Source organism: Papilio xuthus, unplaced genomic scaffold, assembly GCF_000836235.2.
Source record: "Papilio xuthus unplaced genomic scaffold, Pxut_1.1 DF828952.1, whole genome shotgun sequence".
Taxonomy (NCBI): Eukaryota; Metazoa; Arthropoda; class Insecta; order Lepidoptera; family Papilionidae; genus Papilio; species Papilio xuthus.
The window spans coordinates 13935-40152 of record NW_013529697.1 but is presented as its reverse complement, the minus strand read 5'-3'; the positions used below and the strand labels follow the sequence as shown (position 1 = coordinate 40152).

The 26218-nt window shown below is 44.7% G+C and overlaps 3 protein-coding genes across 6 annotated transcripts in view; 2 read left to right on the top strand and 1 right to left on the bottom strand.

Annotated features, from left to right (window-relative positions):
* Positions 1-5058: 5058 nt before the first annotated feature.
* Positions 5059-7277, bottom strand: Mlc-c (Myosin light chain cytoplasmic). 2 transcript variants are annotated; one of them, NM_001312472.1, is given in 5 exon segments: positions 5059-5296; positions 6014-6160; positions 6445-6626; positions 7090-7117; positions 7198-7277. In NM_001312472.1, coding segments are annotated over 5 exon segments (444 nt in total). In that variant the 5' UTR covers positions 7201-7277; the 3' UTR covers positions 5059-5212.
* Positions 7278-7472: 195 nt separating this feature from the next.
* grp (serine/threonine-protein kinase grp) lies at positions 7473-15608 on the top strand. 3 transcript variants are annotated; one of them, XM_013324917.1, is made up of 8 exons: positions 7473-7734; positions 8132-8209; positions 10819-11042; positions 11145-11322; positions 11403-11554; positions 12681-12932; positions 14253-14494; positions 14739-15605. In XM_013324917.1, exons 2-8 carry the CDS (start codon positions 8139-8141, stop codon positions 15123-15125), a joined length of 1506 nt encoding a protein of 501 aa, XP_013180371.1. In that variant the 5' UTR covers positions 7473-7734; positions 8132-8138; the 3' UTR covers positions 15126-15605. The 3 variants fall into 3 exon arrangements, with proteins under 3 accessions (XP_013180371.1, XP_013180381.1, XP_013180390.1); XM_013324927.1 differs by lacking the exon at positions 7473-7734 and adding an exon at positions 7742-7948 and having other exon boundaries at positions 14739-15607; XM_013324936.1 differs by lacking the exon at positions 7473-7734 and adding an exon at positions 7974-8053 and having other exon boundaries at positions 14739-15608.
* A 5431-nt stretch (positions 15609-21039) lies between these two features.
* LOC106123287 (protein turtle-like) overlaps positions 21040-26218 on the top strand; it is a 5935-nt gene continuing 756 nt past the window's right edge. Inside the window, exons 1-7 of the mRNA XM_013319530.1 lie at positions 21040-21185; positions 21836-22093; positions 22519-22709; positions 23520-23744; positions 24633-24861; positions 25136-25345; positions 25810-26073. Coding sequence (XP_013174984.1) covers positions 21862-22093; positions 22519-22709; positions 23520-23744; positions 24633-24861; positions 25136-25345; positions 25810-26073 — 1351 coding nt within the window. The 5' untranslated portion in view covers positions 21040-21185; positions 21836-21861. The remainder of the gene's footprint in view (positions 21186-21835; positions 22094-22518; positions 22710-23519; positions 23745-24632; positions 24862-25135; positions 25346-25809; positions 26074-26218) is intronic.

Sequence of the window (26218 nt, the reverse complement as noted above, 5' to 3'; positions counted from 1 at the left end):
AGCTGCGGCCATCTTTGATACAATCTCACTTTCTAAAAGCATTTGCATCATTATCAGGACTAAAGGTGCGGAGGAAATTTCAGAAAAACTGTCAAAGAGAAGTGGCTGTAATTTAAGTTATAACATTTGTAACAGATATATGAACCTACATGTATTTCTTATAACATCAAAAGCTTTATGGAATTTGGGGACATTTATAAATATTTATTTTGAAGCGCATATGATGTTCCGTAATACATGCAATATTAAATTTATTATAAAAATATTGGTGTAAAATCTGATTAGAGCTTGACAAAGTTGTCAGTGTAATGCTATTTAACATAAGCCCCAATTATATTATGAAAAAACTAATATATAATAAGTCTTCCGGTATATATTGTAGCCTAAATGTTATTCTCCACCTCGTTATCTATTTGTCTGTATCAATTCTTCTATTCAAACACTTGTATTTATAATATCTTTGTGTACTTAATCCTATTAGTAAGATTGGGATTTATTTGAAGTTCGTTGAAGTTTCGGTGGTCTGCGCAGAGCCGCAGCGGCGCGGGCGGTGCCATGGAGTGCGGCGTCGCGGCGGCGGCGGCGGCGGCGGGTGCGTACGCGGCGCGCGCGCAGCCCGCCGCGCCCCCCGCCCACCCTGCGCTCTCGCCCACCGAGCGCTCGCCCGCCAAGGCCGGACTGCACGTCAACTTCAGCGATAAAGGCGAGGTGAGCATGCGCCCGAGTCCGAGCCTGAGCCTGAGCCCGAGCCTGAGCCTGAGCCGTGGCTAATTTCCTTGTAACGGTGTGGATTGTGCCCGTTCGCCAAATACATATAAATAATGTCTATGCTGCCTATTAAAAAATAAAGATGCTTTTTGTTTTCTGCTCTCTTGTATTTAAACACAACGTTTTCACATAACATATATATGATACATAACAGTACTGGTTTGAGTGCGCTGTCTCTGTTCCGTTTCTCTGTTCCGCCTTGTAAAACAGTGGTAGAGCCCGCTTTAACATCACGAATTGGCCGGTTTTCGCCCGGTGCAATACAACAACCACACAGAAGACAGGCAGGCAGAGGAAGAAATTCCGAGTTTTCTCTGATGAGTGTGGTACCGGCAGCCTATTATTAGTCCCTTTCTCCTTCCTACCCTTTTTTTTATAAGGAAAGGATGGGAAGTGGAAGTGGACTTACCGGATGAGAGGATGCATGGAAATGTTTTCTTTCTGTGCATCCTCTCCTCCGTCGATTAAAGGTAGGCAACGCATATGCACTTGCGTATGTCTATGGGCAACGGTCACTTCGCTATTTCAGCGATTTCAGGTGGCCGCTCGCTCGTTTGTCACCAAATGATGTAAATAAAAAAATCTTATAAAAATGGATGGGAAGTCGAAGTGGATTTTCCGAATGAGAAGATGCATGCAAGCGGTAAATATACCTTTCCTATGGATCCATTTCTCCATCGATTTAAGGTATGCAACGCATCTGCGATTGCGGATGTATATGGGTATGAGTCGCTTCGCTGTTTCAGCGATTTCGGGTGTCCGCTCGCTTGTTTGCTACCTTATAACATAAATAAAAAAACATTAGCGACTTTAAACTGAAAGTTGCAAGAGATCGCAAACTTTTTTGATATGTCTACTCGACTTTAGTTACGGGTAAACCTTACCATGTGATTTCAGCTGCCGTGGCTTCGGTACTTGTATTTCTAATGAAGGGACTGCAATATACCTAGCAATAAGTAGTCACGGCTGCGGAGTTCTACGGTTAGGAGCTTCGAAGTATATGAAGTTAAAGGAATTGTCGGCGCAGGTGAAGGAGCGCCGAGAGAAGTTCCTAACGGCGAAGTACGGCAGTCACCAGATGGCGCTGATCCGCAAGAGGCTCGCCGTCGAGATGTGGCTGTACGATGAGCTGCAGAAGCTGTACGAGTCTGCTGTGAGTAGCGCCCGCTGTGCGCGGTGGCGGCGCCGCACATACGCCTACATGTGGCGGCTTGCCTGTTGCAGGACGCCGGTGCGGCGGGCGCGGCCGGGGCGGCGGGGGCGGCGGGGGGCGCCGCGCAGGACGTGGAGGTCGACATCGACGAGCTGTTAGACATGGACGGCGACGACCTACGCCGGCGACATCTCACGGTACGTGCGCCCCTCTCACCCTCGCCTCGACCATCATCACCGCCTTTTTCCAATTTTATATTCATTTATTGGTCGTCAATATATGTAATTGTATCCTTTCTCCATTTCAAAAAGCCCTGCCTTTAGAAGCAATCGTAAAGGCATTTTGATTAATTTAAAAGAGCGCATTAAATATTTTTTTGGATAATGTCTTTATCATTTGTTCGCAGACGCTCCTTGCCGACGCCCGGAAGCCGCAAAAGGATGTCCACGTAAGTTTCGGCAGTCAGGACCGCCGCACGCCGCACGCCGCTCCACCGCGCAATCGCCTATTATTTAATAGCGAGAGCGTTTCGTACAGATGTTCAAAAATGAAGTCAATAGGCAAGTGGCAATGTTACGTTGAGCGGTGGTGCGCCAGTGCGTGCTGCGGAGGTGAGCACTGTGGACAGTTACCAAATTTCAGAAAAATCTGACAACCGAATGGGGGTCTAATTTAGGTTACAAAATGTCCTGGAATGACATCTACAACAGAGTACTACAGATTCCTTGGTCGAAAAAGGCGAATAAAACCCAAGTTACCTTTATTTATAAGTCTCTATCTATATGTTGCGTACTTTAGGCGCCAGAGTTCTCGGATGTTTATAATTTATTTATTTATATATTTCAAATAGTAAAGACTATTTCTATACATTTTGTTTATATTGAAACCATAGTTTTGTTAAACTATACATTTTTGTAGAACTAAGTTAAAATGAACAGGATGCTCACATATTTACAACAGCCTGTATAATATTCATCATTTTCATTCGATGCGAAAGGTTTTGTCACAAAAAATATTTTCATTATTACTAAAGGCGCTTAATTTTGCCACAATGAGATATCATTAACAAACATTTATAAAAGTTTAGTTGTGACGTAGATATTAGAAGCTAGTGATCCCTGCCCTAGCCCTGTTACTAGTCGATACTTACCTGAGCGTAGTATAACTCCTTCCCTTTATTATCATACATCATAGAGACGCGTAACAAATCATTTTCCAAAACAAGCTAATGACAAACAACATTTTGTAAGTCTTGAATACACACACACAGTTTTGTAAATTTTCAGAAATTTATCAACGAATTGTTAGAAAAGGCGAAGACTTTGTAGATTACGAAAACAACTGAAGCATCCTCCTCGCGCGGACACTTGTGTTTAGTTCATAGTTAATAGTCTGAGTGTTGTGAGACTGTACGGCGCCGGCCGGCGTGCAGCGTGCTCAAGCCGCGAGCAGCCGGTCCCGCAAGCCGCGTGCAGCGTGCTCAAGCCGCGTGCAGCGTGCTCAAGCCGCGTGCAGCGTGCTCAAGCCGCGAGCAGCCGGTCCCGCAAGCCGCGTGCAGCGTGCTCCGCAAGCCGCGTGCAGCTGGTCCCGCAAGCCGCGTGCAGCGTGCTCAAGCCGCGTGCAGCGTGCTCAAGCCGCGTGCAGCCGGTCCCGCAAGCCGCGTGCAGCTGGTCCCGCAAGCCGCGTGCAGCGTGCTCAAGCCGCGTGCAGCCGGTCCCGCAAGCCGCGTGCAGCGTGCTCCGCAAGCCGCGTGCAGAGTGCGCGCGAGGCACGCCTGCGCTATCAGCGCCTACGATTAGTTTATAAGAATACCTGTATGTAGATATTAGAAAATGTATAAATGTAAGGCGCCGCGCGAACGACATATCCTCCGTGTTCAAGCATTAACGCTCCGATGAGCCCATTCATGTAGCGACATTTCACGACATGACACGTACATAACATGTTAGAACGTGCCCACCCTCGGCCTCATCTGTTCGCGGCCACAGTTACAAAGAAATGTCGCGCGCGCTGTACTCTACGGTTGCTGCTTGTTTCTCTTCCTTTTCCTACGCTACAGCAGCGGCCGCAAGTTCCGTCACCGAGTCCAGTGGCCGCTCGAAGGTAATCAAATAATTTGACACAGTAATCGGCTGAAACAAAAATCATGATTTTGGTCCACAATACAATGTTGTAGAATGTTGATCAATGACAGAAGTTTGAGCGCGGCTAATTGCATCAGTAGCAAGAGTCTCTTCTACATTTTGTACGTACCGCATTAGTGTAAGAGCCTAGTCAACTTGCTGCCGAAATAATAAAAGTTTTGTATTAAATCATTTACTAGCAAACTCTTTTTTATTTTCCCTCCAACTGAGTCGTGTCGTCAACTGCAAGAACTCCCTCGCACCATCCTCTCACAAAGAGTTCGTCATCAGTTCTCACTATACGAGCCCACCGAGGGGCTCGGAGTCTGCCCAAAGTTAGGGGTGATTAGGCCATAGTCAACCACGCTGGCCAGGCGCGGGTTGGTTGACTTCACACATATCTTTTGAATTTCTTATCAGATATGTGCAGGTTGCATAATGATGTTTTCCTTCAGCGTAAGAACTTCTGATAAATGTACATATGTAAATGGAAAACTCATTGGTACATGGCGGTATTCGAGCCCAGGACCTGCAGATTGCAAGTCAAGGGCTTGAGCCCTGAGCCACCGACGCTCTCACAATGAGTTGTTTGCTTGCAATTATTACTCCAGTGCATGTATACATAATAAATACAACGATTCACATGGAGCTGAAAGTTAGGAATTAAATTTGTAAAAGCTGGAAAGTCTACATCGATCCTGTAATTCAGCTTGAGAAAATACAACCGCCTAAATCACTTGTACCCTTATATCTCGGAAAGGGTGAAACTTACAAAAGCACTTAATATTTTTTTTAAATTAATTTTATGATACAAGACTACATTTGGCTAAAAAGAACGGCAACGCATCTTTGTGACCGTTGATTTTTTTTGAGATATGGGATGGGATTACTGATGGTTTTCAGGCTTCTCATATAATGGTGACACAAGTTTCACGTCAAAATGTGATCAATATTAGTTGACTTACCCGACTCCACTACTCCACTACGCAGCTCTAATCAACTAAATTAAAACTATTTTTTATGATATAATTTTATTGTAATACATACATTTGTACAAATAATAATAACATGCCTAAGTTAAATAATACAAAAGTCTATGAAGATATTTTGGAATATTTAGAGATGATGGAATTGAAAGGGAATAGTGTGAGTGAGGCGGCATGGAAGTCTAGCCCTGCATCACGAGGTGCACGAAGTTCTCGTAGTTGACGTTGCCCTGCGAGTCCTCCTGGCCCTGCAGCAGCTGCTCCACCTGCAGACACACGCGCGCGCATCGCACACTCACTTCATGCTATTTTTTTCTTTTGTGTCAAATATTTCTGTCAATCTTGTCTCAATTATGAGCATGAGCCTGCAGTTTGGAATTCCTCTTAGTAATGAATCATATCTTAGCACATGCATTTGCCACTGATGATAGTGAACTCTGATGTAATGGTGATTATGTAATAAATGAATGTCAACAGGATGTATATACACCGCATTGTAATGTGTACATGTGCTCTAGTACAAACGCGCACAGTTATACATATGGTATATACAACATGAAGTGGATGGCACGCAGTGACAGTTCAGCACATATTGAAGCTACATTTACATCATAATTATGAAAATATGGATGATTATGAATGACCAAAATAAAAACGAAGAAAGAAAGTGTTTAAAGATTTAACATCGTTCGGGAGTTAACGGGAGGATACTTCTTAAACAAACGTTCTTTTTTTCGTGGGCGTATTTGTGTTTTTTGCAATAGCCCAATACCTTTTTTTTTTGATAATCTATCAACATTTATTATTCTGATAATTATAAACTGACTATACACATTATGATAATTGTTACAAACTTTAATTGATTATCCCATTAAAAGTTGCAAGGTTGGTAACAAGTAGTTACATGATATGCAAGGTCAGTGTGACTTGATGTCACTGCACACAACCCGCACCCCAATGATAAGTTAGAAATGTAGGAGAACCTCATCATCACTCAGCTTCTCCCCCAGTGTGGACAGCAGGTGGCGCAGCTCCGCTGACGATATGAAGCCATTACCGTCCTTGTCAAAATGGCGCAAGCCCTCAATGAAATCATTGGCCGTGTCTCCACTGCGCGCTTTCGATATTGCCTGCAGACACACACACTCAATATACAAACAGAGCTACAAAAATGGTGCAATAGGAAAATCATAAAGAATGAGCATTTGGTAAAGTTTATATAAACATCCACTTTGTTATTAGTGTTATCAGTACTTGTTTAATGACATATTGAAAAGTACTTTTGTAATTGAACACAAACTGGTTTTCTCAATGACTGCATATCTATTTATACATGATATTCTCACTATACCAAGAGTGGGTATTATTAAACTAATATGATACTCCATGGCAATCAAAAATAAGTGGTACATACTTGATAAATAGGCAGGAAGACCTCAAAAGATATTCTCTCATCCGGCTTGAGGTGCAGAGTGCACTTCTTGACATCCGATTCAGTGGGGTTCTGACCTAGCGCCCGCAGCGCGTCGCCGATCTGCGCGACGTGGATCTTGCCATCACCACGCGAGTCAAACAGCTGGAATGCTTCCTGGAATTCTGAAATCACATAAGTTTAAGGATATGGACTACTTTAGAATGAATATAATAGTAAGACAAATGTACCTTCCACAGAAGTGAGATTGAGTTTAGTGGGGGGCTCGTACATAAACATGTTGGAGCGGCTCGACGGACGCTCGGCGCAGCACTGCGTGCCCACTCCTTCAGAATTACTTTAAAATACGAACCATATAAGGAAACTAGGGCGCTTGCAAAAGTCGACGCTTTCGGTAGTAAGGTTGATTGACGTGAGTCACAGTCGCACAGCGCACGACGACGACGACGCTCCGCCCTCGCTACCCTGCTTGCTAACTCACTATGCTCTTCTACTCTTTATTTATATGGCTTAAACCGAGTTTTTTTATGATAGTCGTTAATCTCATCCGTTGCTCACTATGCAGGTATGCACATAATACATAATGCTTGATTATTGATTACCATTTTTATTTAACGTATGACTCACCTGCTAACTGGTCCTCGGAGTAGCCCGCCTAGAACAAAAATATTTATTTAAAGTAGTTCTATAAAATCGTATTATTGTTAAAGGATTGTTTTAGTATCAAATAAATACCATTGCAAGAGTCAAAATTTAACAGTAAATTCACAAACAAAAGAATCGAAAAATAATAATATACTTCGCGTCTACGCTTGTCAAACGATACGACGTCAACGTCAATGTCATGTCAACAAAACCAGTTTTTTTATTTTTATGAACTGGTAACATTAATCACAAAACCAGAAGCGATTTGGCAAAGATCAACCTGGCCAGATAACTTTGTCGGTCTCTTTTGAAAATAAATTTATTTTTATTTAAAAACTATTTACCGTTCTATTAAGTTAACCTAATCTAACAATAGTATGCAAATAGTATGTTCTTAAAATAACTAAAAATAAACAATCAAATTTAAACAATTATTTTACCAATAACCACAAACCAATGTGTTTCTAAACGCAAGAAGCCATTGATCTTTTTCATTCGAAAAAATTGCCTTAAAATTGCCGATTGAGCTCGATGGAATGATGGCGCGGCCGGGTTGGTCAGCGATTGGTGAACGAATTGTGGAAGGAAGGGAAAAGGAAAATGGCTAAATGGTGCATATGTTGAAAGGTTAGTGAAAAGCTATAATTCACATCATAATTCTATTTTATTTTAATGTCTGCATGAGAATTGCTTCTAAAATTATTGTATTTTCGATGAGCGATTACCGTTATCGGGTGGAGACTACAAGGAGACGGCGATGTTCGGCATTTGCTTTGTTCGCCGAACTCCACGTGCCTTCCGCCATTTAGACACCTTTTATTGCTAATATACGAGATATTTTGTACGTAAAGTTATTTAAACTCTGATTGTGTTCTAGAGTGCCACAATTGTTCTTGGATTTTTGCACAAATACAATTTTACGTTCACTATTCGAGATTGGTGTGATGTATGTGTCGAACGGCGGCGGATGATCGAGGCGGCGTGGTGGTGGAGTCAAAGCAACTAAAAGTGTATATTGTCGCAGGATTACGATGGCGGCCGGAGGAGAATTCGTCGAGGGATGGTTGGTGGCGCAAGTTCTCGGGGAAGGCTCTTATGGAGAGTGAGTTTTTCATAGTATATTTATCAGCCGGCGACTCGTCCCCTCCCTTTAACTCCAGATTATTTGTCCAGATACTCGTGGGCCACATTATTAGTGGAGTGCAAATTGTGATTCGCGTTTAAACCGCGAGAGCCGGACCATAATAAGATGCCTCCGCCTCGTATCTCGATTAATGAATGTTGCTTTTGAGAAGTCCATTAAGCTGAATTCAATATCAAGTGAATGTTGATGTGTTAATGTCATTAGCTTTGAATATCTCTAACTTGTGTGGAATATGTTCGTTTTTAATTGTTGATTTAAAGATATAAGAATAATTACAAAATAAGAGTTTGCCTTGTGTATGACAGGCAAAGACAAAAAGTTAACAAATTATTTATGAAGTAAAGGCCAACAATGTTGAAATCCAGTTAGCGAGTTTGTGCTTCTTATATTTGCTTGACATTATAATTTTATAAAATATAGTTGTCACATAGTTGACATTATTTACATTATATAAAATTAACAGTTTTAAAATAAGATTCAAAGGTTTAACTGTAAAAATGATGATACTTCCATACAACTTTCCATACTTTTTCTCATTAAAAATTGTTCCAAATTTCATGTAAATTAGTTGAGTGGTTTATATGTGAAAGGTAGACAGACAAAACCAACAACATAAAACAATATTTAGCTTGTAGCATTGCCTGGCTTTGGATATTTGGTGAAGGCTACGAGCAGACATTTTATACATACATATGTTGATGTTATCACTATTAACTATTCTTACAATATTAACAGACTTATGCTTTATATATAAGGAAGGAAATATGTTTGTTAAAGAAGTAATAGAGGCAAACAAGTAATATACCTTATATCACTAGTAGCTATAATAGTGAAATGACCATTTCACATAGACACATCAGTAATAAACTGGACATGTTTTGCCTGTGTTAAACATGCTGACTGTCATCGGACTAGAGATGCAACATGTTCATTGCACAGGAGAGGAATTACAGAAAAGGATATTAAATATATGCCATTCCATAAGGCAAAAAGTTGAACATAACAAAGAAATACACATCTGCTTTGTGTTAGGTTGAATCTTTCCGGCTAGGCTAGGGAGAAAGGCATAGAAGTAGTTAACCTGGTACCTGGTGGTTATGTTTTAAAATTAGCATATATATGTACTAGTTTTATAATAGCGTTTTATGGCACCCAATAACCCAAAATAGACAAGTTTTTTGTATATTGTTGAACACTGGGATTTATCTGCTTTAGTCTACTTGATGAAGTGTCCGGTGGTCGAGGGCGGAGCGGGGCGCGGGCGCGGGCGAAACTGATGCGCGGCAAAAACACGATCAGCGGCGCGGCCGCCGCCATCCTTGAAAGTTTAACCACCCCGCGCGGTCGCTGTCGCCATCGCCGCATGTTTTTATGTGCCTCAATATTTTCGGCTAACGCTCGTATATTACACCGCGCAACGATAGCTCGAGCTGCATCGGCAACTCGCCCCCTCTGCCTCTGCCTCTGCCTCTGCCTCTCACTGGTTGTTGAGCGCCACTTCATCCGCGGGGAATTGGGGAAAACTGTAGTTATTGTGTAATTATATATAAAAAAAAACTGAAGCTTTCATTCTCTGGACTATTCGTTCATTCGGACTACATTCAATTTCTGTGCAAAATTTGATTTACATCTATTTAGTAATTTTGAAGACACATACATGGTGACAGCCGCCCATAGATTCATCATATAATTTCGTATTTATAATACTCGTTAGATACAATAGAAGCTCCATCGATTCCGATGTCGCAAGGTATTTAACAGGAGAGACGGACTTTATGGATTTCACTCGTCTCAGAGGAGAAAAAGAAATCAAAAGATTCCGTCGTCAGGCACGTGGTTTTGATGAGGGAGCGCTGATAACAAAGCGCACCACAAACTACTGCGAATAGGTGCACTAACATTCAAGTTAAAACAATGATTTGTCAATTGAACGAAGAACAAATACCTTTTATTATAATACATTTTTTGGAGATGAATTAAATTTGAGTTTTTTTATAATATACCAAAAAAATAGGAAATACCACCAATAGGATCAATAGAGTAACACTTTAAATAGACATCCCTTAATGTATTACATGTAACTCGTAAGTTGAAACAGTCTAAATGTTATCAAATTATATATATTTTTGCTATTTTAATATTAATAATATTTTTTATCCCTTTGTAAGCAAATTCGTCCGTACAACGAGTAGACGGGAAATTGAACCCAGTTAGAGAAGTGTGGAGAAGTGCATACAGCGGTTTTAAAGCAGAAATAAATAATACTATGGTTGAATTTAGACCAATGGGCCCCCACTAGTAATTATCTGTCTCATCCAGTACAACGTTCTCTTCGTAACGTCCCTATCTCCTCAGATTTTCTCTGTTTCGTGGGATGTTGGGGAAGTCTTGCTGTTATATAACTTTTGCAAAATCTAGACGCACTATGAGTTAGATTCACGTGCCTAAGATAACAGCGTTTTTGTATCAAACTTTATGAGTCGAAGTATGAATGCGAGACGAACCGAAAGGCAAAAGTAGGATGGCAGAAATGTTTTGTATGTAAAGCCTTGTTGTTGTCGCTGCAGGGTGCGGCTGCTGGTGCACGCGCGCTCCGGCGCCTGCGTGGCGCTGAAGGCGGTGCGGGGCGGCGCGGGGGGTGCGGGAGGTGCGGGGGGCGCGCGCGAGGCGGCGCTGCACCGCGTGCTGCGGCACCCGCACGTGCTGCGCTGCATGGGCGAGCGCCTCTACGCGGACAAGCACTACCTGTTTCTGGAGTACGCGCAGGGCGGCGAGCTCTTCGACCGCATCGGTCTCTTGCACTTTGACACTCCCTGCGCCGCGAGTCGCGTTCGATCGCTGTAACTGTGTGATGTGCGGCCGTGTGGTGTACGAGCCCCGTGTGGTGGCGCAGAGCCGGACGCGGGCATGGCGCCGGCGGCGGCGCGGCGCTACTGGCGGCAGCTGCTGGCCGGGCTGCGCTACCTGCACTCGCGCGGCGTCGCGCACCGCGACATCAAGCCTGAGAACCTGCTGCTCGACGCGCACGACAACCTCAAGATCTCTGACTTCGGCATGGCTACCGTGTTCAGGTGAGGGTTGGTGAGGGTGGGCGAGGGTGCGGCGAGTGCGGCGACGTGTGTAACGTGCGGTGACGTGTGCGGCGCTGCAGACAGGGCGCGCGGGAGCGGCTGCTGTCCAGCGTGTGCGGCACGCTGCCGTACGCGGCGCCCGAGGTGCTGCTAGCGACGCGCCGGCCGTACCGCGCGCCGCCCGCCGACGTCTGGTCCGCGGCGGTCGTGCTGCACGCCATGCTGCTCGGAGGTCAGTGACGTGTGGATGTTTTAAGGTATTGTTATATTTCATTTAATTGAACATTTATTAGGAAGTAAATGCCGCATGGAAAAGAAATTGATTTCGCGCCGGGCCGTGTCTTTGGTATCCTAGCTGTAGGCGTGCCAGCCCTAAAGTTACGGTACCGAAGTTACGGCCCGAGCGCTGCCGCTGTCGCGCCGTCTTCTCTCGTTCATAGAAAAGATTATTTATATATTGCCGATTCCCCGGAAAGCATCACCTGAACATCACGGGGGAAGGAAAGCTCTCGGCGCTGGGGGTGCTGGGGGTGTTCGCCTCGGCGCGCGCTATCTTAAAGACGACCTGTTGGACCGACACAGACTGCTATTAGAAATTGTATAACTCGTCGCAAAGTTGGATAAAGTATGCACGAAGAAATGAAACTTTCTATTTTATACATGAGACTGTGGTCGAGAGTCTGTCCGAGACAAAAGCAGGATTTGATTTTTCGTTACAAAACCGTAGTTGGCAAGTACTAAAACTAACATAGTTTGTGCATACTTGCTGCTACATTACGCGCAACGCGACGAACATTGAGTAGGAGCTTTGTGTTACTGCGGTGAGCACGAGCGAGATTGCTGTGTGACAGAGAGAGATGCAAAGCTCTGCCCGTTACAAAAACAACGAATTTTTAAAATCAAACGAAAATTTAAGATAAAAAGTTTGGTATTAACGTATTTGAAACCGTTAACCCTGCCAATATTCTAATATCTGTGCGCACCAGTGCACCCGCCGTGGCGAGTACGGCCGAACAACTCTTCTCGAAGCGCTTCGCACCATTGTAACTTCGTTGTGGATAAAGCTAGAAGGTTACAATTTAAAACATATGTTATATATGACATGAACATTTTGGTTAAAGTCGAGAGCCGATTCCGACGCGAAGCTACCTGGTACATACTGATATATTGTAGACCATCGCCTGACTAGAATTAAAAATACCTTCGCCGAATTGTGAAAAAATATGACTCTAATTTTTTGGAAAGCGATACAAAGTGATGTAATAAAGAAGTCGATAGAAGCGCCCTTTGCCGGGATGTTTTTATTCTCATGATTAATGCAGTGTAATTTGCAAAACATAATAATTGTGAACTTGCAGAACTACCCTGGGAACGCGCGTGCGAGTCTGAGCCGCGCTACGCCGCGTGGTGCGCGGGGGAGAGTGCGGCCGGTGCGTGCGGTGCGGCCGGTGCGGCTGGTGCGGGCGGTGCGTGGCGCAGGCTGGGCGGAGAGGCGCGCGCGCTGCTCCGGCTGGCGCTCAGCCCGCAGCCCGCCGCGCGGCCCTCGCTGTCGCGTCTGCTGCTGCACCGCTGGACCAGCGCCGCGCACGACTCCCTTCACCAGTACGCCGGTAATTACCTCCATCGTTTACTTTTCTGGATGTACGACATGACGTTTCTCCGGCTGTTGGCCGACGATCTATAGCAGTAAGTGTACGGTTTAAAGCGGTTTAAATTATTGAAATAAATGGGTTTCTGACTTAAGCTGTAAAATTTTCTGTAATTATATATTTTTAAATTGAACGAAGAAGGTGACGTAAGATGTGCGCCATTAGTGGCGAGATGTGCGGCGGCGGAGCGGCGGAGCGGCAGAGCGGCGGGGCGGAGCGGCGGAGCGGCGGCTCCGTGTCAGGTACTAGGTGACTCTGAGTGGCGACGGTCTCAGAGATGCCTCGTGCCTCAGCACGGCGCGGCGCGGCACGGCCCGGCACGACGCGACACGACACGACACGACGGCAGCGAAAGCGGCGACTCGGTACTTTGGCGATTTAGCTCCATGACGTGTGCCAGTGCTCATAAAGCTAGATTACCAAAGCACCGCGTCGCGCGCAGACACGCGGCCGCGGCGAGGCGTGCGGTGAGTTCTCTCTCTCTCTCTCTCTCTCTCTCTCCCTCACATTGTAAGAGTAAGAGGAGAGGAGTCGTCCGACCCGCACGCAGCTCTCCTCACTGCACTGGTGCTCTGGTGCTCTGGTGCCCGGGCGCAGAGTCGTCCATCGTTATCATTCTTAATTATATTTTTGTCTTTAGAGATCATTCTCCGAATTTATTAAAACATCGTTATGTAAATAAGTCACAAAAGTGCCTCCGCTCCTTTGTTGGCATACAATAATCTAATATAAACATTAAGAATAATGTTTTTGCAGTCATTTCCTTTTTGAAAAGTCTAAATGCAATCGAGAATTTTTTAACAGCCCCTTTCCGTATGTACATTGCGACTCGACACCTTCACACGTGTCCTGAGCGTAAGCAAAATAAATAATATCGGGATATACCGCATATGTATCACTGTAAACTAGATATAATTGACATTCAGGAACACATCAATACATGTAAATGTATATATTGCTTCATTACTGTTAGCCGCTGCTCTCTTCTATCACAATTTGAAGTATCCTCTCCTCGGGCAGATGACTACAAACGCATCGTTTCCTTGCGCGTTTACCCCGAGTGCGGGGAGGGATATCCAGCACATTCATACATATATATAATTATTATTATTCCATTTTACTTGAATAATTTATTTTTAATTCCAATTCCGAGGTACTTTGATGGAAATATATCGGAATTGTGTTGAATTTGTATTGTACCTGAGCGAAAAGTTGTCTGCGCGAGTTGTCCGCTCGCCGCGGTCAAGTTTGTGTTGAAGACGAGTGCCGGATTGTTTGCAGCGGAAGGCGCGGGCGGGGCCGGCGGGGGGCGCGAGTGGTGCTCCCAGCCGGTGGGTGTGGTGGGTGCGGTGGGTGCGGTGGGCGCGGTGGGCGCGTGGGACGTGGCGCCCGCCGAGGAGGACGTGCGCGCGCTGCTCAGTCTGTCGCAACCGGCGCACCCGGACGAGCTGCTGGTGTCGCCGGCCGGCGCCGCGAGCCAGCTCACCCAGCACACGCCGCACACCCAGTACACCCCGCGCCAGGTGACGCCACAATGCCAGATACACTCAATTCATCGCCTTTTCTCTCTTGATAACTTAGGACTTATATAACATTTTTGACAAATGCACGCGTCGTCACTCCGCAACTTATGCTTCACGAATAATTAAATCCGTCTTCAAAATATGGTCTCACCGAAACCGAATCCAGTCGACGAGCTATGCGAGTTAAATTGACTTATCGATGCAGTTTCGAACGAGAGTAAACATGGAATGTTGGTATCGTCAGGGCGTGCTGCAGCGGCTCGTGCGGCGCATGACGCGCGTGTGGGTGAGCTGCAGCGAGGAGCGCGCGCTGGAGGAGCTGCGCGCGGCGCTGGCGGCGCACGGACACCGCTGGCGCGAGCTGCACCCGCGCCTGCTGGCCGTCGAGTGCGGGGGCGAGCTGCGCATGCGCGTGTGGGCGGTGCGCGCGGCGCCGGCGGGGGGCGAGGCGCGCGTCATGCTCGAGTTCCGGCGGTCGCGCGGCTGCGGGCTGCAGTTCAAGCGCCGCTTCCTCGAGCTGCGCGCCGCGCTGCACGCGCTCGCCGCCCCGCCGCCCGCGCACGCGCTCCACCTGCCGCTGGACGCGCCGCTCGAGCACCACCAGCACCACCATGCAATGGACGAGACGTGACCTCGACTACTTCATTCATTAATATCGATAGAAAATTGTTAACTGACAAAGAAAATAACGTAGCATCTTTTTTAAATTGTATTTTTTTTCCTCTAATGTTACAGTTTTTTTTACTATACTTATTATAAATTGATGTTGCTTCTATGTACATTATATTTCTCTAATTATTTCTCAAAATACAATTGAATTATAACCGGGGCCGTTATAATTTTAAGTAAAATCATAATAAAAACATGCTCTAATTAACTTTGTTTTAATGTTTGTACAGCGTGTCCCAAAATTTAGCGATAAAACAGTAATGGTGTTAGCCAGATCTATAACTACACGGAGAAAAATACTAAAATAAATCCAACTCTTTTATAGTTAAAAGTTACATTACCTTTTGTAACTTTTCTTATAATTTGATAGCCTCCACCATATGATAACACCCTGTAGCTACAAATATATTCCTGGACTTTGTGAGTGACACTATAGTATGTCTATTTAAGATAGATTACTTTATAAATTCACTTGATATGGGTTAAGTAAAATAGCAACAATAATTATTTGGATTTTCGATGGTTGTTCTCATAGAATAGAACTTGCAATCGAGACTTCATGATAATTGATTATGAATTATAATATAAATAAAATTGTTTCTTTCTATTGCCACTTTATCCTTCATAACTACATAAAGTAATAAAACTTTAAAAAATGTGGTGTTAATAAACCAAAAAGAAATGTATTTAATTTTTTCATTAATTGTGTGATTCGCATCCTAATATAATAACTGTATTACATTCAAAAACTTTCTAAATACTTATAATAAATTATTATTAGTACCCATTTGGTGGATTAATTTTCTTACAAGACCGATGTTCGATAGTTCACAGTTTTTCGTTGTACGCGACGGTTCGACACTACGACAACCGTTCATTAAGTAGAACATTGGCTCTCATACAAAATTAATTCGATATTTTATAGACGTCAGTTGTCAAACAAATCTATCTTAATACACGCTATAGATCGTCGGAATGTGTGAAACAGGATATGCGTAGGAAAGGGGTAGATTCAGATATGACGGCTGATAGAGATGTATGGAGGAGTAGTACATACTGTGCCCACCCTCCGTAAGTGATAAGGGCAGGTTGATGATGATAGATCTTCAGTTAAAACTGAACGTATATAGCGGGCAATAGTATGAGAAAGAAACCGAGTTGTCTCAGTGCCACAAAGGCGCGTGTGTAAAAGTTAGTGAGTTTAAAACTACGAAAGAAAACGAATTTTGGCTAGAGAGGGAAGAGCCAAATTTTTCGAAGTAGTTTTTACATCTATTTTATATTTTTTAATTATCCTCAATCACGTTTCCCCCTCCTGACCCCTCTCTAACCGACGCCTATGGTTAAACGTGTTTTATGAGAGTCAGAGATTCCTGGGACTGGGATGGTAAGCCCTCATTCACATGAACGCTTTTTTACGCGTGCTTATTAAGCGTTCGAAAAGAACAAATGTATTTACATGTTCATACAGCAGCGCTTTTAAAACGCGACGCTGCTGCGGATGACACTCCGGTAAAAAAGCACCCGTGCGAATGAGTGCTTACTGTTAATTTATCTCCAAGTTAATGTCGATTTAATTTGGCGATCTCGGTAAAGATTTTCAAATAAAGCTAACTGTACCTAATCCTTACTATATATAAAGCGTGTTCCAAAATTCAAGGGTAATAGTGTATAGCCAGATCGATAACTAAACGGGGAACAATAGCGCGGACGTAGTCGCGGGCGACAGCTATTACACTAATATTACTCTGTCTGTCTGTCCTTTCACGCAAAAACTACTGAACTAGAGACTGGCGAAGGACATAGGATGCTTTTTAACGCGAAACAGGGGTTATAAAGGGTTGGAATTTGTATGGAATTTTCGTTATTTTTACAGATACAAGATTAAACTCATGTTTTAAGCCCCTAATTTGATATGTTCCTTATATAAATGTATTAATATAATTATGATATATTCATCACTGTGGAATATGTCAATCATATTCTATCTGCGTATAGGCACACGATCAGCTTGCCGTCAAATTCGCTTCAATCTCAGATTGATTTGACGTGGAATTTAGCTTACCTCCGTCTTACGAAGTCCACTCCGCCGCGTCATCGCCCTAAGTGGAACGATCATTTCAATGACTCGTCATTGTGGATATGATGTAATTAGTTAAACCGCCTGCGAGGCGTCGCCCGCTCTCGCCCTTGCGCCACCGTGCCCATTGTTACCAATTGGCGGGCCACGGTGACGACGAAACGCTTCCGATTCGGCCGGCCGTATAAAATCGATAAACAGGACATAGGCTTGATATACAAGTCGCACGTCCACAACAATTATTTAGCTTGTACGTATGTCGGTGGGAGTCGGAGCCGCCAGGAGGAACGGTCGGCCATCGTCGTGGCCCTCAGCACTTCCGCAGAGAGGCGCACGCGGTGCAGCGCAGTCGCCGGTCAGTGCTGTGCTCTGCCGCCAGTCGTGCCGCTCGTTCCGGCCGCGAACCGCGTGTTGCGGGCTGTTGTGACAATGGCACTGGGCCGGGGGACAGTGGTGTGCGCCGCGCTGCTGGTGGCCGCAGCCGGTTCGCTGCTGCCGCTGGAGACGGAGCGGCTACGCGCGACGGTCGGCGGCTACGCCGTTATGAACTGTCATCTCGACTTCCCGTTTGGCAACGAGATACCTTACCACCTTCAATGGGATAAAGACGTAAGTGTTGAGGCTATTACGCATTCGTCCACTCCGCGGTTCATTTTGCCGAGAGGTCGTCATCATACGATAATCTATACTTACAGTTAGCATTATTGAAGCGTCTGTATGTAAGTAGGTAAATAATGAAGCCTTATATTCCATGCATTTACCATATTGAATTTCCAATCACATGCTTGATTATTATTATCTTCCTATGTCATTAGTAACTATACTAACGGTCGCCCGCGACTCCGTCCGCGGGGAATTACAAGAAAAAAATAGCAGCCTATGTGTTCTTCCATACTACGTTCTATATGTATGCCAAATTCATCGAGATCCGTTAAGTCGTTCTAGAGATATCTTCAAACATCCATCCATCTATACATTATATAGTCTATTATATATACCATAGACATTAAAAAGGAATAATACTTTCATACATATTTCTTGAGTAACTTAAACCGTTAAAGCAGCGCACGCAACGAAAGTCCTCAAATGTGAATCATTTTCTCCGTTTTTGCAACATTTCTCACTGACGTTTCCCTCCTATTGGTAGCAGCGTAATGTTATATAGACTTAAACCTTCCTCTATGGACTATCAAACAAAAAAATAATTTTTCAAATCGGATCAGCAGTTCCTGAGATTATCGCGTTTAAACAAACAAATTCTTCTGCTTTATAATATTAGTATTTATTAAATATATACGATTAAAATGAAAATAAAATAATAACTTCTGTTATTATATGTATGTAATAGAAAAATAATAATTAAATATCATTATAAATATTATTTACTATTATTTTTAGAATGTTCAATAAAATTATATATTTTAGAATTCAAATATAATTTGGATTAATAAATATAGTTAATGTCACACGGATATGTGTAGCTTCTCAACTGTGAAAGTGAAAGCAAATCGGTTCAGTAGTTTCACACCCTATTCAATACGAACAAACAAATTCTACTTCTTTATAATGTGTATATAGATAAGAGTTGTTATATAATGTTTGAGTATATACAATATTGTAACATAATAATAAACTATTAAACTATCGAAGATAAACCTAACTTTAGCCTTTTGTGGTAATTGTACATACATTATATTATATGGTATCTTAGCTGCGTGTATGTACATACATAGATAATTGCCGCACTATATGTGAGCAATGCTTCGAGCGAGGAGTCGCACTGTACAGTGTACATATCTATCTGAGATACACACACACATACGTAATTGTATTCTAGATTTTAACATGTTGTCCAAGTCATTTTTAACTTTCTTTTTATCGTTTAATATGCAACATAAAATGAAGGCGAAAAATAATTGGTTGCAACTGCGTCACGAACACAAATGACATTTGGATGTTTTCGTGAGTCAATTTTGTGACAAATACTGCATCCATAGTGTATAGAGTATAGGTGATTAAATGCGGGAACATTGGTTGTAAAAGAGATGAATGTATTATAGTATAAGTTGCGGCGGCAGCTCGCCGCTCTCCGCTCGCGGCGCTCCAGATCCTTAATCATGTTAATTTGGTGCGCGTGGGCCGCGAGGATTGAGTTGTTCTCCGCTGCCCGCACCGTGCCCCGTGTGCCCACACCCACCTGCGCTATGCACGTTTTGCAAATAGCACCATTTCCACACAAACGCACAAAATAGATTAATTTAAACTTATGTATACAATTAACAAAACTGGAATATCCAAAAAATTACATTTTGTGGGCAAATTATGTATTAGCATTTTTTTTTAAAATTTATAATCTGTTGCGGGAAATCTCGGAAACAGCTGTACCGATTTTGACGGGACTTTTACTGAACGGGGCTGATGTATGCAGGAGTAACTTGGGCCATTTTTTTTATTTCTGCTCTAACGAAGTCGCAAGCAAAAGCTAGTCGTTCTCATAAGTAGTATAGTCATTGAAAGTTAAAACTTAATGAAACTGAATGCGTTACTTTGTTAGTCGGGACTTAGAACCTTTCTTAGAAAAAATCTTAGACCGTTATTGTTGGCCGGCGCTCTGATTGTGTCAGCTAAGAATCGTGAACACAGTGAAGGAATAGAGAGCCAGTCATATGCGTATTGAACTTACCACTGAAACAGTGCCTTGATTATAGGCATGGTTATTGTCTGCTCTCTCTCTCTCTTCATGAGACCACGAAAATTTCCAAACGATATGGAGTCGTCCATAGATTGTTACAGGATATTCCTTAGACTCTTACGTTCTTCTGAGTTATTCAAAAATGTATGATAGCTTCAATTGCATTATATATACATATAGATTACGATTGTTTTATTTTTTATAGTATAAACTTTCTTTATCGTTTGTTTGTCTACTTTATACATAACAGCTGTGCCCGCGACTTCGTCCGCGTGAAATTCAGTTTTTGGGTAGGATGTTACACTGTATCAACATTACGACAAAACATGTTAACCTCAGACAACATTTACATAAACCTCACGTATTGTAATACTTTCTCAAACTTTCATCCCCTATTCCTTCTTGTTATTTTGCTCCCTTGAAAGTAACATTTTTACAAAAATTGAATGTCATACTTATATCAAATTATTTATACAAAATTAACAACCTAAAAAATACTTTTGAAGCTGCTATCGTTAAAAAAATATATTGACGATACTTCTCTATACAAATGTACAATCTTCTTTTTCGTGTTAAAAAGTAGCCTTTGTCCTTTGCCAGGTTCTAGACTATCTGTGTACCAAATTTAATTTTAATCGGTTCAGTAGTTTTTGCGTAAAAGAAGGACAGACAGACAGAGTTACTTTCACATTTATTTTTTAAGTAAGGAAGTAAAGATTAATTATACTTTAGACCTGTTATATAATGACAATGATGACACGACGACGATCAGCGACATTCACTGAGAAGGCGGTAGCGTCCTCGGCCTTGCTGCGACTTTGTTTCTCTCCCCTCTGGATTGTTTCAATGCGATGTGACTATAGATTAATTGTGAGCAAAATGCGCACTGCATTCGTAGCTGCTCCTATTATTGGATGAGAGCGGCGCACTGTAGAGATCCGCGGGTGGAGTGCGGTGCTGTGTAGTTTATTTACACTGAGCCGCGGTTCGGGTGACGTTGCAGGGCGAGACGATCCTGTCGTGGCTGAGCGGCGAGGGAGCGGCGCGCGTGGCCGACCGCTGGGGCGGGCGCGTGCGGCGTGTGGTCGGGGGCGGCGGCGGCGGGGGGCCGGCGGGGCTCGGCCGCGGCTCTATCAACGTGAGCGCAGTGCGCGAGACCGACGCCGGCCTGTACCGCTGTCGCGTGCTCTTCCCCAACCGCTCGCCGCCGGCGCGTAACAATGGCACCTTCTACTATCTCGAGGTTGACGGTGCGTGAGCCCTAAATATTAACATATACATGTCTGCAAACACCCAAAGTCCCGTTCTAAATCTCACCGACGCGAGTTCTGAAGATGTTATATTTCAAACATATAAATAAATAACATTTTTTTTTAATATCATAAGGTGGCAAACGACCGAGCGGCCACCTGAAATAGCGAAGTGACCGTTGCCTATAGACATACGCAATTGCATATGCGTTGCCTACCTTTAATCGACGGAGAAGAGGATGCACAGAAAGAAAATATTTTCCCTTTCCATGCATCCTCTCATCCGGAAAGTCCTCTTCCACTTCCCATCCTTTCCTTATAAGAAATATGACGGGAAGGGAAAGAGGACTAATTTTGGCCGGGACGCACACTCATCAAACGAAACGCGGAATTGCTTCCACTTCACGCCTGTCTTCTGTGTGGTCGTGGTATTTCACCGGGCGAGCCGGACCAATTCGTGCGAAGATGTTAAAGCGGGCTCTACCACTGTTAAAATAAACATGCGAGGTATACGTATGTGTAAATTTATTTTAGGTATTTTTATGTAACTTCTGCCACGAAACAAATTGTCCTCAAGAATGTAGTCTAAATTAAATGAGGTATGTGACGAATTGTACCAATAATATGTATTAATTTTATTTATTTTGAAGGAGGGAACCTAATCGTGACCCCACCCATGAACACGACTGTGGTGGAGGGTGAGCGCGCCGAGCTGGAGTGCGCGCCCCGCGAGACTGGTGCCGCAGTGCAGTGGCGTCGCGTGGGCGGCGGCGACACGCAGGCGGCCGCGCCCAACGGCAGCCTGGTGCTGTCCCGCGCCGCCGCCGCTGACCTGGGCGAGTACGAGTGCCTCGTGCGCGCGCTCGATGGCCAGCTGCAGACCGCCAGCGCATTCCTCGACGTGCACTGTGAGCGCACCACGTACTTATAGTGGCGGACGAAAGGCAAATAACTTGGCGACTCTTCCGGTGTTGAGTGGCCTTCGGCACTCCCGCGTAATTATCAAAGCTACTAGGCGAATAAAGTTTTTTCCCCACTGACAATGTCTAGATTAATATGTTTCACAAGCGCATGTGTTATATACATATTATTATATATTATCTTTCATATTCCAAGGCTGCGCTGTTTACAAAGATAAGTCGTTGTTTAAATAAAGGCATCATAGCAGGGTAGATAGGGGGGAAGGTCTGGACGCCTGTTTGAGCATATAGTCAGAGGGGCCGGGCGCCGGGACAGGGAGCGGCATTGGTTCTATTCTATTGTATACATTCATCTTTTTAATAATATTGTATATATTCAACTGATTTATGTGTCGTTTTATATTATATTGCAGATAAAGCGAAAGTAGTGTATTCGCCTAAGGAAAGATACCTGGCCGCGGGCAAGGCGGCGAGCCTCGATTGCCATTTTAGCGCCAACCCGCCGCTCACTAACCTACGCTGGGAGAAAGACGGTTTCCTCTTCGACCCCTACAATGTTCCCGGCGTCTTTTACAGTATGAACGGCAGTTTATTGTTTAACCGCGTAAGTGCCTTTTTTTGTCATAAGAATCGCTTGCTACGCCGACACAACCGAGCAGTTTGCTACCGCCAAAACCTCTGCAACTACAATATTCAGTAGTATATTGTACTCGAATATTTTTATTTTAGGAAAAATCAATTTGAGTTAAAACATTTGTCACTTCGAGTTGAAGGCGCTAAAATCCAGCAAATCTAACCTTTCCTGTTATTGCTCTCGAGTTAAGCTTCTCGTTCAGCGATATCTCCTTCCAAATGAAAGAAGCAATCTTGTAAACGTACATTACATTCTATACTAAGGCATCTTTACACTCGCGTTAACGTCGAATATTGATTGAATTTAGTTTTATACGTACTAAAGATATGTACTTATCTGTCCGACGGAGCGGCAACAGCGCGGAGCGAGTGCGGCTGTGACCGCGAGCCAGGATTCGGTTCAGAGCCCTCGTACAACAGCACAATGTTTCATTATTATTTTTGTGAAACATAATGTATACATTATACTAGCAGATGCTCGCGATTTCCTCAGTGTCCGAATCAAAACAAATGGCCTGAGTTACTCATGCATACACTAGCTACCATCCCGTCAAAGTCTCGGGTTTAAATCGGTCCGGTCGTTTAGACTGTGTTCATTATTATACAACATATGTAGACACATAAACAAGGCGTCATTTCAAAATGTAATGTATTTTCATAATGAGTTGCGAACCGTGCTCCCCATCGTCGTCGGAGCTTCGGCTACAGGGCACATCCGGGGGCCTGTGGCCGTCGGTTCATACGTCGCACAACCTGTATATGTCGCTGGTGCCTGCTGCAGGTGGACGAGTCGCACGAGGGAGTGTACTCGTGCACGCCGTACAACGCTCTCGGCACGGAGGGCGCGTCGGGCGGCGTGCGCGTGCGCGTGCTGCGCGCGCCTCGGCTGAGTGCGCGCCCGCAACCGCTCTACGTGGCGCGTCTCGGCGACACGCTCACGCTGCCGTGCGCCGCCGCCGCGCCGCCGCACCGCGCCGAGCCCGCGCCCACGCTGCGCTGGACCCGGGTACGGCGCTCGCTGCTGCTGCGGCTGCAACTACAAATGTCATCGTACCCAAAGCCAAATTTTTGTGCAGATATTTGATATAAATCTTCATAGTCATCTCCCCGGCTTCATCTTACTCATAAGGTTTTATAAACCTTAATAATTTGGCTTAATTTTTACGGCATGCCCCCCCCCCTGCCTGCCTGCCTGCCTGCCTGCCAGCCTACGAATAAGTATATATATAAATATATTTTAATTTATACCTATCAATGTTAAATTTCATTAATTGCATGTTTTTTATTAATTGAATTTCGGTTGTGCTCCAAATAAATAATGATGAAATAAGTAAAGTCTGGATACAGTTCATTATCATATATCTACATATATCATCTCAGTTCAGTTATCTTTCATTCATCATCAGCTCACTATACATCCCCACTGAGGCGCTCAGAGTCTACCCTAACTAAGTTAGGGGTAACTCGGCCATAGTCAACCACGATGGCCAAGTGCGGGTTGGTTGATTTCACACATACATATCTTTGAATTTCTTCCTAAACTTCTTCCTAAATCGTAAGAATAAATGTACATATGCAAATCGGAAATCGAAAGACACATTAGTACATGGCGAGATTCGAACCCAGGACCTGAAGATCGCAAGTCAAGGGCTTGACTCCTGAGCCACCGACGCTCTACTCAGTACTTTTTACTAATACTATAAATACGAATGTTTAGATGGATGTACGGATGGATGTTTGTTTAAAGGTATCTCCAGAAGGGCTGAATGGATCTAGATTAAATGATTAAATTTTGCATACATATAGAACAGAGTGGAAGGACACAAATGATTAAATTATGACAGTGTCGCGGATGGCCGCTTGTACGTTATATAGCGTGGTGGTTTGTTTACAGAAAGATGGCAGCTCGCTCCCGGAAGAGCGACACTCGCTGCGGGACGGAAACCTAACCATCAGCGAGCTGTCAGAGGAGGACCGCGGCGTGTACGTGTGCACGGCCAGCAACGAGGCCGCCGACGTCGTAGCTGAGACTGAGCTGCTCATCGAGAACGTGCCGCCGCGCGCACCATACAACTTGACGGCGCGCCCCGCCTCGCGTACCATACACCTCTCCTGGGTGCCCGGTGAGCTAGCCTCGCGCGCCATACACCTCTGGTGGGAGCCCGGTGAGCTAGCCTCGCGCGCCATACACCTTTCCTAGGTGCCCGGTGAGCTAGCCTCGAGCGCCATACACCTTTCCTAGGTGCTCGGTGCGTTAGCGTCGCGCGCCATACGAGGTGTCCTTCTCCTCTTTATATATATATTATATATAACGAAATAAGAGTTAGATTTTGACAGAACTTATGACATCATCGCATGATAGCGTTGTCACCGTGCACATGTGCACATGTCCGGCAGGCGGCAGCGGCGTGGACGCGGAGTACACGGTGTGGTACCGCGAGCGCGACGCGGGCGGCGAGTGGCGCACCATGCGGCTGCTGTCGCGCGGCGTCGCCGAAGCCACGGTGCTGGGCCTGCGCTCCGCCGCCGACTACGAGCTGCGAGTGCTGGCTCAGGATCACTTGGGCGATGGCCTTTTCAGCAAACCCCTTTTCGTTCGAACACTGGGTATATTACTTTTGTGTATAATGCATTACTATCCTTGTACTTAATTTACATGTTATGCATCTGTCCCGTAACAAATGGCGTAGCGCAGATGAGTAGCGGACTTTAATCGCGCGCCTTGGATCTCCTGGAAATCCTCCGTCGCCACATATCGTCATCGTCACCGTCAGCGATATCTCGGGCTGCAACTGTTGATTCTTCTAATGATCTGTGGCTCTGCCGACGGGTCCTTTATGGTGGTCTCTCTTGTTAAAGAACGTTCTGGCGATGAAAGTACGTACGCGACAAGACAACGTGATTTTACTACATGGCAACGCTCGACCTCATGTTGCAAAACCAGTGAAAATCTTCCCGGAAATGCTTCAATGGGAAGTCCTAACCCACCCGCTGCATTCACCTGACACAGCCCATTCTGATTTTTCACTTTATCTCACTGATTGCCCTCTACAATATACTTATTACTATAGATTCAGAGATAAGTGAAGACCTCGGCACGGCGTCAGCGGCGGCGATTACCGAGAGCGACGCAACGGCGAGCGGCGACGACGGCGGCGATGATGGCAACGGAGAGGACGGCGAGATGGAAGTGACCGTGCGGCTGATCGAGGAGGGCGCGCTGGTGCGCTGGAGCCGCGCGCCGCACGACGATAGCCGCTGCTCCGTGCGGTGGTACCGAGGCGAGGCGCGCGACCCGCTCGCCGCCGCGCACACGCACCAAGACTACCTGCTCGGTTAGCGCACCGCTCCCCGCGCCGCACCCCCCCTCTACCACTATCACATCCTTAATAATATTATAAATGCGATGATACACACATAGTCTAGTGCCTGGGGAAGGAGATAGGCTAATTTTTCTTTTTTTTTTTTTTTTTTTTTAAC

Coding starts and splice junctions, on each gene's coding strand:
- Mlc-c (XM_013320364.1), bottom strand. CDS start 6,741: ATGTTTATGTACGAGCCCCCCACTAAACTCAATCTCACTTCTGTGGAA. Junction 6,627..6,692: donor CAATCTCACTTCTGTGGAAG/GTACATTTGTCT, acceptor ATGTGATTTCAG/AATTCCAGGAAGCATTCCAG. Junction 6,161..6,444: donor TCTTCCTGCCTATTTATCAA/GTATGTACCACT, acceptor GTGTGTCTGCAG/GCAATATCGAAAGCGCGCAG.
- grp (XM_013324936.1), top strand. Junction 8,210..10,818: donor GGGGAAGGCTCTTATGGAGA/GTGAGTTTTTCA, acceptor TTGTCGCTGCAG/GGTGCGGCTGCTGGTGCACG. Junction 11,043..11,144: donor CGAGCTCTTCGACCGCATCG/GTCTCTTGCACT, acceptor GTGGTGGCGCAG/AGCCGGACGCGGGCATGGCG.